Source organism: Mirounga leonina, unplaced genomic scaffold, assembly GCF_011800145.1.
Source record: "Mirounga leonina isolate KUSES-001 unplaced genomic scaffold, KU_Mleo_1.0 Mir_173, whole genome shotgun sequence".
Lineage (NCBI taxonomy): Eukaryota > Metazoa > Chordata > Mammalia > Carnivora > Phocidae > Mirounga > Mirounga leonina.
The window spans coordinates 23,770,917-23,784,193 of NW_023270447.1; the positions used below are offsets into that span (position 1 = coordinate 23,770,917).

At 40.9% G+C, this 13,277-nt stretch overlaps 1 protein-coding gene across 6 annotated transcripts in view; it reads left to right on the plus strand.

Moving 5' to 3' along the window:
• DDAH1 (dimethylarginine dimethylaminohydrolase 1) overlaps positions 1–13,277 on the plus strand; it is a 238,556-nt gene that overhangs the window by 207,968 nt on the left and 17,311 nt on the right. For all 6 annotated transcript variants that reach the window (XM_035018134.1, XM_035018130.1, XM_035018131.1 and 3 more), the window contains one exon: positions 168–287. In XM_035018134.1, coding sequence (XP_034874025.1) covers positions 168–287 — 120 coding nt within the window. The remainder of the gene's footprint in view (positions 1–167; positions 288–13,277) is intronic.

Here is a 13,277-nt window from a genome sequence, read left to right on the forward strand (position 1 = left end):
AAAAAAAAAAAAAGTAGTCTTTATTTAACTGGCAATACCAAAACCTACAGGTCCCAGTTTTTCTTCCAGATATTCAGGACCTAGAACTAGCCATGTTTCAGGCAGGTTTAAATCAGTTTTAGAATTATTCTGCAATACCAAACTGCTTGTTTCTATTATACACATAGGACTATGCGGTCTCCACAGTCCCGGTGGCTGATGCTTTGCATTTGAAGAGTTTCTGCAGCATGGCTGGACCTAATCTAATCGCAATTGGATCCAGTGAATCTGCACAGAAGGCCCTAAAGGTAGATACAAAACTATGCTCCTTTGAAATGCAGCAGGCAATGCCTGCCACATGGTTTTTCTAATTCTGTCTACTGGGTGGACAGCAAGCAGAAGTGGCAGGATGAGAACAGGCTGGTACTCAAGCCTTCTCAGATCAACACCATTGTGACCAAAGACAGAAGCTCCTCTCAGGCAAAAAGAGGAAATCTGTGTGTTCCGGGGTGCACAATTAATTTTTTTGCCCTTTTAGATCTTTGCTCGTCTACCTCAGTGCTAGACTTGGTGCATTTTGTCTCAGAAGAAATCATTGCCTGCCAATTGCTGAGTTCCCCCACCCTGCCTGCAACTTCTTAACCCAGCTCTCCTGGCCTTTCCATCTTCCTTTCTCCTACTGTATCTTTGATTGTATTTCTAGGATTTTTAACAATTGTTGCTGAACAGGCTGCCTCAGAATTTGAAATTGGTGGTTTTTTCTATGTTTCCTTTAGAGAATGTCTTTTGTTCTGCTTCATCGGGAAGGCTGTGTTGCTTTCCACATATAGGAAAGGTGGTGTCTTCAAAGAAAACATTTGATGGATGGTATCACTCAAAGGATCTAGAAGGATTATTTTTCTCCTCGGGGACTAACTGTGGTATCTATCCGTGTTAGCTGGGTTGGTCAGCACATGTCTGAAATTGAGTTTAAGGGAAGGAGAGGGCTAAAGCTGGCCTATACTGTGCTCTTGTGTTAATTAGCAGATAGAACATCCTCTGGGTAGACGAATTACAAAAAGTAGCTCCATCTGCCATTCTGGGTAGACTAGATCCCTAACTCAAAGAGTTTGGTCCCTAATTCATATAGGTCCCTAACTTAAATAGTCTGGAGAAACGAACATGTAACAAACTAAGAGATAATACAATATGGTTAACTAGCAAAACATTATGTGAAGTAGCCCTGACTCCTATTCACAGGATAAGATGGAGCTCCTTGAGGGCTAGATATTCAGAGAGAACCTCATGGACAACAATGGGGCTAGACGTGGGTCTTAAAGGGTTTGGCAAGGCGGGATTCAGTGAGACCGTGTTCCAGGTGGGAACACAGTATAGACAAAGACTGAACCAGATAATACATGAGATTTGAGCAAACTAGTCCAACCAATAAGGAGTTTTCCTATGGGCTCCTGGAGATATGGCTGGTTGGAGGGATGGAGCAGGTGAAGTCTGAAGAGATAGCAACTTAAAAGTGAGGAAGAAGATGAGTTTATCTCCATGAAGCAGGAGTCTGGGCTTCTGAACAGAGAGGTCTGTATTGCTTTAGAGATGTTGGACCACCATTCCTTTTGAAAAAAAAAAGAAAGGAAGAAAGAAAGAAAGAAGGGGGAAGATGCTGCAATCAGAAAAGAGGACCACTGATAACCTAGGGAAAAAAAAGCCAAGCCCCAAGTCCCATTGTATGCCTTGGACTCACTACCATTTCTCCATTCATTTCCCATCTCATCATCAAGTCTAGTCCTCTAAGATCACATCATTTAACGGCATCCTGTGTGGACTTTATAGTCCTCTTTCCTGTAGAGTTTATTTGAGTTAGTGAAACCTTCTGTGTCAGAAGCTATAAATAATCTTCACTTACTGGAACAGTATTCACTCTTTGGAGATCATATTTTCCATCAGCAAATGTGCTTCCTAAACTATGGGCCCGTAGAGTTGGCAAATGCCCACCTACCATGTTTCTAGCATCAAAAACTTCTCTTTGTAGTGAAAGCCGAGGAATAAACTGAATGGAAGAATAATGAGAACTCCATGCAGTCATGTTCTCAGGTCAGAACTAGGTGGTTTGCTGAAATTCACGTTTAGTGAGCTGAACTGTTTATGTATTTGAGAACAGTTTTGGCTCTTGTATTAGAAAAGTCATTAAAATTGGTAGTGTGGTAAGTCCTACTACTAATTTGGAGATAATAAAATTGATATAGGTAGGCAGGAAGACAAATGGATAGAGACAGATCACTTGCACATAGTGAACATATATCGGTTTTATTTTTTCCATTTTATCGATGAAAATACTGAGATCTGATGAAACAAAACATTTTGAATACGATCTTCTGGAATCAGATGTCCTGGTCCTTAATTTTCCTCTCCCCAATTGCCCGCCTCACTCCATACTCATTCTTTTTCAGTTTGAAAGATTTTCCCAGTTATTTTGCTATAGATTTGTTTCATCTGAGCTTCCTCTTTCTCCTCTCCTCTCTCCAACAATCCACCACCTCTTCCCATTTTTTGCTATGGTGTCCAGGATCTGACCTGTGAGGAAAGATGTGAGTTTATCCCAGATGCCTGTTTTTCCCTTGCAAATCTTGGTGTCTCTGTAGAGAAGCCTGCGGCCACTTGGGCATCTTTTTGAAGGGCATAGCATTTAAATGGAGGTGAATTGTGCCTTCGTGCCACACACTGAGAGCTTGAATACTTCCCACATCTGTCACTATTTGCTGGATACTTGCCTCCTTCAGAGCCAGAAAACTACTTCTTACATATTCATGCAAAGCTGAGAGCCCAAGGGTTTCTGGATAGTCTTACTGCATTTGAAACACTTTGTAATGGGTTGCAATCGATTCTTGGTTAATGAAGTGGGATCTTATGGAGATAGTCATCATACCTGTCTAGGTTGTAGTAGATTTAGTAGTGTGTGCATTGTATATTTAAATGAAATCATCAATCTAGGAAGACTTTAGCGACTCTCTGCTGAAAAGCCCAGAACACACTTAATACAGGGTACATTTAATACAGAGTATATTTAATGAAGGGAAGGAGGAGAGGGGACATATTATTACTGCATTTCACTGTTGATATGGTCAAGGTACTGGAGGTTAGGTTGATTTAAACAAACACCTAAAGACATTTAACATCAAGTCTTATCCTAGAAATACTATTATCTAAGCAAAATCCATCTTCAGAGCAATCTGTCCATTCTATAGTTTTCCCCCCACATTTTCCATCATTCTGCACATGCCTCTAAGCATACCCTCATCCTGCCCTTCTGGCTATTAAAGAAAATAGTGTAGGATTAATTAATTCTTACACAGGCACCGGACCTACTAGTACTCTTGCAGAAGGAATGTTTGCCTTCTCAAAGATGATAACTCCAGTTGCTACACATCTGCAACTGCTGGTCACAAACATAATTTGAGCAAAAGAAGTCAATCACCAAGAAATACATATTCTTGGGCGCCTGGGTGGCTCAGTCGGTTAAGCATCTGCCTTCAGCTCAGGTCACCTGCCTTCAGCTCAGGTCACGATCTCAGGGAAGTGGGATCCATCCCCACCCCCTCATCTCAGCGGGCTCCCTGCTCAGTGGGAAGTCTGCTTCTCCCTCTCCCTCTGCCCCGCCCCCTCCACTCCTGCTCTGTCTCTCAATTTCTCTCTCTCTCAAATAAATAAATAAAATCTTTTTAAAAAAACTTAAAAAGTAAAAAATAAAGAAATACATATTCTATTATTTCATTCATTTAAACAGGAGACAAAACTATGCTATCAGCAGTCAGAATAGTGGTACTTTAAGGAGTGAGGGAGTCATGGTCCAGGGGACTGCTTTGTATGTTTAATTCTTAAAGTTTACAAAAATATGTATATAATGTATTATTGGAAGTGGGCTGGGATTAACTTACATAAATAATTTTCCAATAACAGGGTCTAACTCTCAAACCCCTGCTTTACCTTCTACATGATTCCTGTCTTTACTGCAGACTAGGCTGTTTTTTATTTTATTAACTAAGGGAAAAAAAAGACAAACTTTGTACCCCTTGAGCAACATCTCCCCATTTTCCCTCCCCCTAGCCCTTATACCTTAAATATATACAAGTTTTAATTGTCAGTTATACCTCAGTAAAGTTGGGGAGGCAAAGTCACGGCAAAGAGTAGATTTGCACCACACCCTATCCATTTTTTCCTAGATCCATTCCAAAATCGACTTCCTTTCCAGGAACCTGGATTAATTACATGCTCTCTGTCATAAGAGGACAAACTATAATTCCTGCCCCTCTGCAGGGACTCACTGTATTGATTTTTAACTCAATCTCCTTGGTAGCATTCAGACTTCCAGTCATTTAGGGGGGAAAAAAAGAAAGGAAGGAAGGTGGACAAAGAGAGAGAGGCAGAGAAGGTGGGAAGAGGTGGGGAAGTGACATTTAGCTAAAACTTTCCCCAAACTGATCAGAGGAGGCAGCTCCAAGCTGGAGGGGCCGCGGTGCTGACAAGCGGGGGTGCTGTGCCATCTGCCGGCTAGACAGCAAGGAGAGCACCCTCACCTTCCTAACCCCTTGCAGAAACTAGCTCTTTTCCTCTTTTGGCATCTGCAATTTTGTTTACTGGGCTTTTTTTAGATTAATAATTCTATTCTTTTGTATCACGATGAATTATTATTTTAAAATGCTTTCGATAGAGGGGCGCCTGGGTGGCTCAGTCGTTAAGCGTCTGCCTTTGGCTCAGGTCATGATCCGAGGGTCCTGGAATCGAGCCCCGCATCGGGCTCCCTCCTCTGTGGGAAGCCTGCTTCTCCCTCTCCCACTCCCCCTGCTTGTGTTCCCTCTCTCACTGTGTCTCTCTCTCTGTTAAATAAATAAAATCTTAAAAAAAAATAAAAAAATAAAAAAATAAAATAAAATGCTTTCGATAGAAGTACTGAAAGGATGTGTAAGAAAAGAATTATGAGATCACCACTCCTTTTTTTGTCTTTGTCATGTAAATGGAGCTGAAATCTAGTAAGTGGAATTCCAGTAGACTTGTAATTTTAAATTATGACGCTCATAATGTATCTTGATGGAAATGTCTTTGGGTTTCTTATCTACTTCCTGAAATAACTAGCTGCATTTTTAAGATTCCTTGAATGAGCACATGGGCTGCTTTGCACCTAATTTAAATTTCATAGCATGAAGCATGTTTTTTCTTTTGAATGACTAACTATATAATAGAGGTCACTCAGACAGTATTTCCTCTCATTTTTGACTCAGCTTCAGCATTGATTTTATGTCCAAAAATGTCCATGTTATTTTATAGATGGTCATATAAAGAAAGAAGATGGAAAAACCCTTAATGTGTTTGGATTTTGTATGTTTTTTTATTGCCTGGAATTTCCTTTGATGACAACTGGAACAACAAATAGCAAAAACCAAAAGACAGAATGAGAGCTAACTAGTATCAACGGAGTGGTTGAAATGGAAAAATAAAGACTCTGCATTTCAAGTTGTTGTTGTCACAGGGAATTCCAGTGTGTAGTTACAAGATTTCCCACTTTGGGTCTTTACTGTGAAACGCATGCTGACAATCCTATTGTGGGTTTAAATTTAGTCTTATTATTTGGTTGTCTGTTCCAGTTGTATTCACCAGATCCACAAAACAATAATTTTTTTTTTTAAATATACCATGCCTGAATTAAGAAATTAACAGAAAACCAAATAGCCTCTGAGTTTGTAACAACTGTTGATGCTTCTTTTCCTGGCTACAGTTGTCTTATCTGACGATATTCCCAGAGCATGCCAACAAGGCTGGGGTGGCCAAAATAAAATACTTGGCACGGTAGGGCCATAAATAATCTGAAGCTGTGGGACCAGAACAGCCATGCTGAATTTCAGCACCAGTTCCAAGGCAGGAAGAAGGCAAAATTGGCCAAGTAGGAGAAAGGGAATAATAATAGGGTTTTTATTCTCTTGAGCTTTCAAGAATAATTTCAGAGAGAAAAAAGAGGAAGAAATTACATTTAAAGTGCTGCTTATTCTGTTCATTATATGATGGGACATTGATAAATATTCAGCAGACTTTGTGGGATGTTATAGGGGGAATTTAAGCCTCTGTTGGGTAGCCTTTGAGTCCAAGACTTTTACTTAAAAGAGAAAAAGCCTAAGTGACCTTAAATTAGTGGTTTTTAATGAGAGGTGTGGCTTAAAACCACCTGAGGAACTTTCTGAAGACACACTGCCCTGGACCTGCCTCAGAAAATCCTAATGTTCTGGGTCTGGATCACATCTGCATTTTTGAAAAGTTCCACAGGTGATTCTGGAACACAGATTAATTGAGAGCCACTGCCTTCAAGGATTTCGGCAACTTCTAAAAGCACCTACTTAGAATCCTGAATAATACACACCTGACGAAGCCAACCACTATGCATCATAGGTACAGAAGTATGTATTCCAAGTTGCAGTAAAAGTAGAGAAAGTGTCATGATTAAAGCTATCAAAAGCTAGAAGCTCCTTACCTTTTTGCTGCCTAGATTTCAACATTGTATAACTTAAAATATAATACCTAACTGGATAATAACTTGAATGCCATCATCTACTCCATTTGGTATGCTAAAATTCCTTATTAAAATACTCCAAATCACCAAAAAATTGCTGTTATCATTTTCTGAGGACAGGATATTTGCCTTTAACTCATGTTTCCATACCCCCTCCCCCAACACACACACACACACACAGAAAAATCTAACAGGACCTGATCTCCAGGTGTGAAGATTTGTGCCAAAGAGACAAAAAGGTTAAACTTCACACCATTACTGATATTAAAGAAGAACTTACCTTTAAAAATAATCATGTTGATTAGTAAAGAAGCATAGTTGTCTAAAGAGCCAAAATGGCAACAAGGGCTAAGCAGGTAACTTAGAATCCCAGTTCATGGGTTGTCCTTCTGGCTTTGCCACCATTTCTCCCTGTGTGACCCCTCCCTCCTGTACTCAGTCTCATCCTGAACAAGCAGTTGAATCAGCCTCCCTAGGGAATGAGAGCTTCATTCCTTCCTATCAGAAGCTTCAGGATGGGCAGTTAAGGTGAAGGACTGTGTCTTGAACATGTGGATGTGCAAACACCTGGCAAAAAGTAGCAACCACTTAATTTTAGAGCACCAGCCATAGGGATAGTTCCAAAGTGGGTTGACCATAGACTCTTGACCACTGTGACATTGTTCTTTCAATGTCTATAGGTGATGGGAGACTTGTGCTTAGCTGAATATCTTCATGCCTGTTTGAGGATAGAAAACCACAGAAGACTCCAACCTAATTCCATTTTTCTTTGAGGAGGCACCAGTTGAATATAACTATCAAACTGGATATCTAACAAACAATATCATTTTCTAATTTATACATAAAAATCTAATAGGAAAAAAAGGTGATGCTTCGGGGCACCTGGGTGGCTCAGCCAGTTAAGCATCTGGCTCTTGATTTCAGCTCAGGTCATAATCTCAGGGTCTTGAGATTGAGACCTGCCTCTGGCTCCTTGCCCAGCTTAAGATTCTCATTCCCTCCATCTCCCTCTGCCCCTCCCCCTCCCCACATGCTTGCTCTCTCTCTCTCTCTCTCTCTCTCTCTCTCTCTTTCCTCTAAAAAAAGAGGGGGGGTGAAGCTTCTAAAACCTCTCATTACTGTTCTTTTGCAGAAAGACTTTTTAAAAGGCAGTAGAAAAAAAATAAAGCAGCGGGCAATTGAGAAGAGTCACAGATGAGCTTGAAGCTTGAGCTTCCTGAGCACCATCCAGCAATACTCTTACTGAGCAGCAACAGACAAAGATTCTGTCTCAAGCACAGGGGACACTGAGATGAGGCCCCTCTGGCTTAATTGAAGAAACAGGACAGGACATTAAAAGATAAATACTGTCACATTATAACACAAGATAAATGACTAGTAGGTGTGGGGTTCTCCTGGAAGGGATAGGAGTTCTAAGGAAGGTGTGATCACAGGAGGTGGGAGTCAAAGTCCAAGTGGACCAGAATGAACAGCAAGCCTGTCATAGAGGAGGAGTGGTGATTACAAACAGGATAGCTGGGGGGAATATCTATTTTATAATCAACAGACAATGGCTGGAGCAAGGGCTGGGAGCAGGGGAAAAAAAGTTCAGTTTCCAGATATAAGTTGGGCCTGATCCAAAGGCCAATAAATGAGGGTTTTCTTGTCTGCAGGCTGTGGGGAGGCACTCAAAATTTTTTAGCAGAGGTGTAAAAGCTGAAGGTGGTATTTTAGAAAAAAAAAATCTATCTGGCAGTGTGCCTGTAATGATTTTTTTTTTCAAAGATTTTATTTATTTATTTGACAGAGAGAGACACAGCAAGAGAGGGAGCACAAGCAGGGGGAGAGGGAGAGGGAAAAGCAGGCTTCCTGCTGAGCAGGGAGCCTGATGTGGGGCTTGATCCCAGTACCCGGGGACCATGACCTGAGCTGAAGGCAGATGCTTAACGACTAAGCTACCCAGGCGCCCTGCCTGTAATGATTTAACAGGCATAAAGATTAGGAGTAATAAAATTAGGTGCCATCGGGTGCCTGGATGGCTCAGTTGGTTAAGCGACTGCCTTCAGCTCAGGTCATGATCCTGGAGTCCCTGGATCGAGTCCCGCATCGGGCTCCCTGCTTGGCGGGGAGTCTGCTTCTCCCTCTGACCCTCCCCCCTCTCATGTGCTCGCTCTCTCTCATTCTCTCTGTCTCAAATAAATAAATAAAATCTTTAAAAAAAAAAAATTAGATGCCATCACATAGTCCAGAAATAAAGAAGAGGAGAGTCTGGACTAGAGAAGTAGCTGTGAAAATAGAAAGGGCCATGCAGAAGCTGAGTTCCATTTAGAGAAGTAACAGAACACTGTGACTGAGGGATTTAAGGGGCACAGGAGAAAAAAGGAGCAGATCAGCACTTTGACAGATATTTATAGAACTCCTGTGCTGTACCAGACCTTGTACTAGGTCCTAGGGGACAGTGAGGAACAAAATGATTTCAGAAGTGACTACCAGATGGGGTGACTTTGTGGAATTTTTGGAAAAGAGTTCCAACTCTCCCTGTCACCATGAACTCAGTCCTCCCCATCTACACAGGAATAAACCATAGAAAATCGGTGGGCAAAAGTATGTTGCAGGATTTCACTGACCTAGATTCACATTTTGGGAACTGAGCTATGCTCAGACATATTCAACTGACAGTGGCTTGGGTAGACATCCCATGTCTAAGCTTGTAAGACACTAACGGGGTTGGCTCTCATTTCAGTTTCCATTGGCAGCAGTCAGTGGCTCATCCAAATTTGGAGTCTCTGTCCTTTACTCTTTCCCGTTTATTTTTTATCTTTACTCACCCTGAAAGCATACCAAAAAGTCACTTAAACATTTACATGCCCTCCATCTCCAGCAGTGTCCTATTGTTCTTTGGCTGAATTGAGTTGGCAAAAACTGCCCCCCCACAAAAAAACCCAGGATAATTATTGTGTCATAGGCTGAAATTGTGTGACACTCTCAGCCACGCCAACACCAATACCCTTGATGTTGGAGGGATTAGGGAATGTATCAGTTGAGCTAGAGGGAGGATGGTTGAGTTTTGGGTTACTGTTTCTCTGGAAATCACATGTATTAAATGCCTTAGGTGTTGATGAGTATCCTATTGCTTGGCTGAAGGTTAATAAAGCATATGGTAAAACGTAGACACTAAATTAGAAGTGACATTTTAACCATGAATTATTCTCCAGCCTCTAGGAAAACCATCCATACTACCTCATACAATACCAGAATTTGGACCATCCTTAGAAATAATGATATACAAAAGAAATTCAATTTGCCACCACCTTCCTGCAAAACCATTCCACTAGTATTATTACCCTGCTATTAATAATCACTGACTGGGGCGTCTGGGTGGCTCGATTGGTTAAGCATCTGACTTTTGGATTTGGCTCAGGTCCTGATCTCCTGGCCTTTGAGAGCAAGCCCCACGTCGGGCTCCGTGCTCAGCGGGAGTCTGCTTGGATAGTCTCTCCGTCTGCTCCTTCCCCTGCTCACTCGCTCGCTCTCTCTCAAACAAATAAATCTTTTAAAAAAATAATCAGTATCTTTCCTTATTTTTATCTTTCAAAATGTCATATTCATCCAGCAATCTTTAAGAATACTTCTAAATCTACTTTTCATAGATGATCACTGGATGCTGTGGTTGGGGCCCACTGTTACTCAAACACTACCTGTCTACAGATTAAAAAAAAAAAAAAAAAGGAAGGAAGGTTTCCAGATATGTTACAACAGCCATTCCCTTTAATCTCTTTCTGAAGTGGGATTAAGTTCAAAGCTGTGACCACATACCCAGAGGTGACTCATCATATAGTTTCAACCAAAAAAAAAAAAAGCCAATTGGAAACTAAATGAAAGGTGTTGAATCTATTGCATTTTGTGCACATTTTCTCATCACTCATTTGTTTGTCTTTTTTTTTTCATTTTATTATGTTATGTTAATCACCATACATCATTTGTTTTTGATATAGTGTTCCATGATTCATTGTTTGTCTCATTTGTTTTTCCATCCACACTCTGGCAAGTGATAAGAGCTCAATATTGCTTAGTATGCAACTACTAGTAGTTGAAATATCAGTAGCAGTAATAATACCTTTTAGGTATAAAAATCATGTTAATTTAATTTGAGAAGTCTAAGTTAGTGGTTTTCAAGTTTTAGTGTACTCAAGAATCACATGAAGTGCACATTTGAAATGCACATCACATTCATCAGATTGACCAGGAGAAATTCTGATTCGACAAGGCTGGGATGGAGCCCAGAAACTACTGCATGATTTGGATGTAGGTAATCCATAGATCACAGTGTGAGAAACATTGGCTCTGTCTGGAATTCACCAGATATCAGTTCCTACATGTATTGGCATATGAAGGCAGGGGGAGAAAATTCATTCTAAAAGTAAATTGCTATGTCCTTGAACAGAAAATGCTACCAACTCTCATTCAGAATAATATCATACTGAGTAAAATAACTGGCACTTCAGAGAAATAGCTCTCATGTGAAAGAAAACAATGCAGAACTCCACTAGATTATTGAAATACAACTGCTTAGGAAGAGCTCACTGTTCTCTAAAAATCCTGTGTCTTTTTAGGGGGAAATTCTTACAGAGTAAACGATACATATCATGTGTTCTATCTCTCTCTGTTGATAACACTTGCATGTTAAAAACAATGTATCTGAAGTGAGTTATTGCTCTAATTCTCATTAGGCACATAGGCCATCAGACTTGAATAGAAAAGTCTACATTTCTTCTGAGCTCTGAAGTCCTGTGGCTTGAAAATGAACATGATACTAAATTCATCAGGTAGGACAGGGCACCTGGGTGGCTCAGTCAGTTAAGCATCTGCCTTCGGCTCAGGTCATGATCTCGGGGTCCTGGGATCAAGCCCCACATTGCAGCAAGCAGTCTGCTTCTCACTCTCCCGTGGCCCCTCCCCCACCCATTGGTATGCACACATTCTCTCTCTCAAATAAATAAATAAAATCTTAATGAATGAATGAATGAATTCTTCAAGTAGGAATAGAGGAAGGAGGAAGGAAACCCAGATCTCTATTTGGGTAAGAAGTTTGTGTGGTCCCATCCTTGAGCTTGTTAGGGAGAATCTGAGAAGGGCCTCTGGAGGGCAACCAAAGCTAGTTAAAGTCCAAGATTTGGTGACCAATGTTGATTACACAGAAGGGTAGGGCACAAATGTTGATGGGCAACTCCTCTTTGCTGTTCAGTAAAGGTTGAGCTCTGATCATGTCTTATAGGAAATTGCATTAGGAGATTTTAGGAGGATTTTAAGAGTTATTGAAATGCTGAAATGCAGTGCTAAAAATGATTCATTCACTCAACATTCAACAAACATGTATTGAGCATCTACCACACGCCAAGCACTGCTGCAAAGCCCTGCACAAGGGGTCAGTGGTGTAACTGTGTCTCCCTGGAAGCTTTTAAATAATCTGTCCTTCTGGGATGACTTGGATACCTTGACTTAATTGGATTCAAACAGTATGTCAATCACCGAAGGGATCAAAATATATATAATGGTGATGTAAAAATATATTACTTTCTGATTCAGTTGATGACTGCCAGCTAGTTGCCTTTCCCAACTTCTTATTCCACCCTTCCTTTTTATTAATTGAACCTTGAGTTTTAAATGAGCACATTGCCACTTGGAAGAAAGTCCACATTTCTCAGCTTCCTTCGTGCTAGGTATAACAGTGAGACTAAGTATTGCCAATGAGAGAAAAGAAGAAGTGCTGGGTATGAAATCCAGGCCCTGGACTGAAAGGAAGGAGTTGTACCTTTTTCCCCTTCCTGAATTTGCTGCTTGAAAAAAAAGGATGTGATGGTTGGAGCACCAGAGCTATCTTATACCATTTTATACCATGAGGACAGGGGTATGCTCTGCCCTAGATCTGGAAGAGCAAAAAGCTAGAAGGACCCTGAACTCGTGATAACTCTCAGGTGACTATGCTACACTATGACCTCAAAGAGAGAGAAATAAACTTTTTTTAAAGTCATTTGGGGGGCGGGTCGTTTCTATTATAGCCAAATTTAGTCTATGTTAGCCAAATTGAGATAAAGGCTGTTTGTCTGCCTTAGGCATTAAGAGAAAACTCAATTCAAGCTGCCAAAACAAGGGAGATTTATTGGTCCATGTAGTTCTAAAGTAATGCAGACTTTACAGTGGGTTTGATTGATCTGCTCCATGATGCCATCCAAGAACCAGAATCTCTTGTGTCTCTTCTCCACCTAAAACACATGTACTTCATCATAAAGCAGGCCCCTATCCAGGACAGCACATGACTGCCAGCACTTCTGACTACATGCTTGCACACCTATATTCAGGGAGGGGGACATTCATCTTCTCAGAAAAGTAAGGAAACTTCTTTTGGATCTTGTCTATTCTTATTATTCTGAATTGGTCATCTGCCCATCTTTGAAACACTGACTATAAGCAAGGGCTGACTTACACTGGAGCTACCCTTTCCTGATTGCATGGAGATGTGCTGGGGCACTGCAGCAAACTCTCAGGAGCACCATGGCCTATTTCAACATTTCAAAAGTAGCGCAGATATACCTGTCAGATAACACACACAATTTTACTGTTAGGTTGCTGGATCTTTATACTTAATAAACAAAAGTGTTAGGGGTTTTTTGTGGGGTGGCGGGGAGGAGGAGAGTTGTATTTTGTTTGTTTATTTTGGTTTTGGTTTGGTTTGGTTGGCCTCAAGGCACCATGAAAATAATACTGAGACACC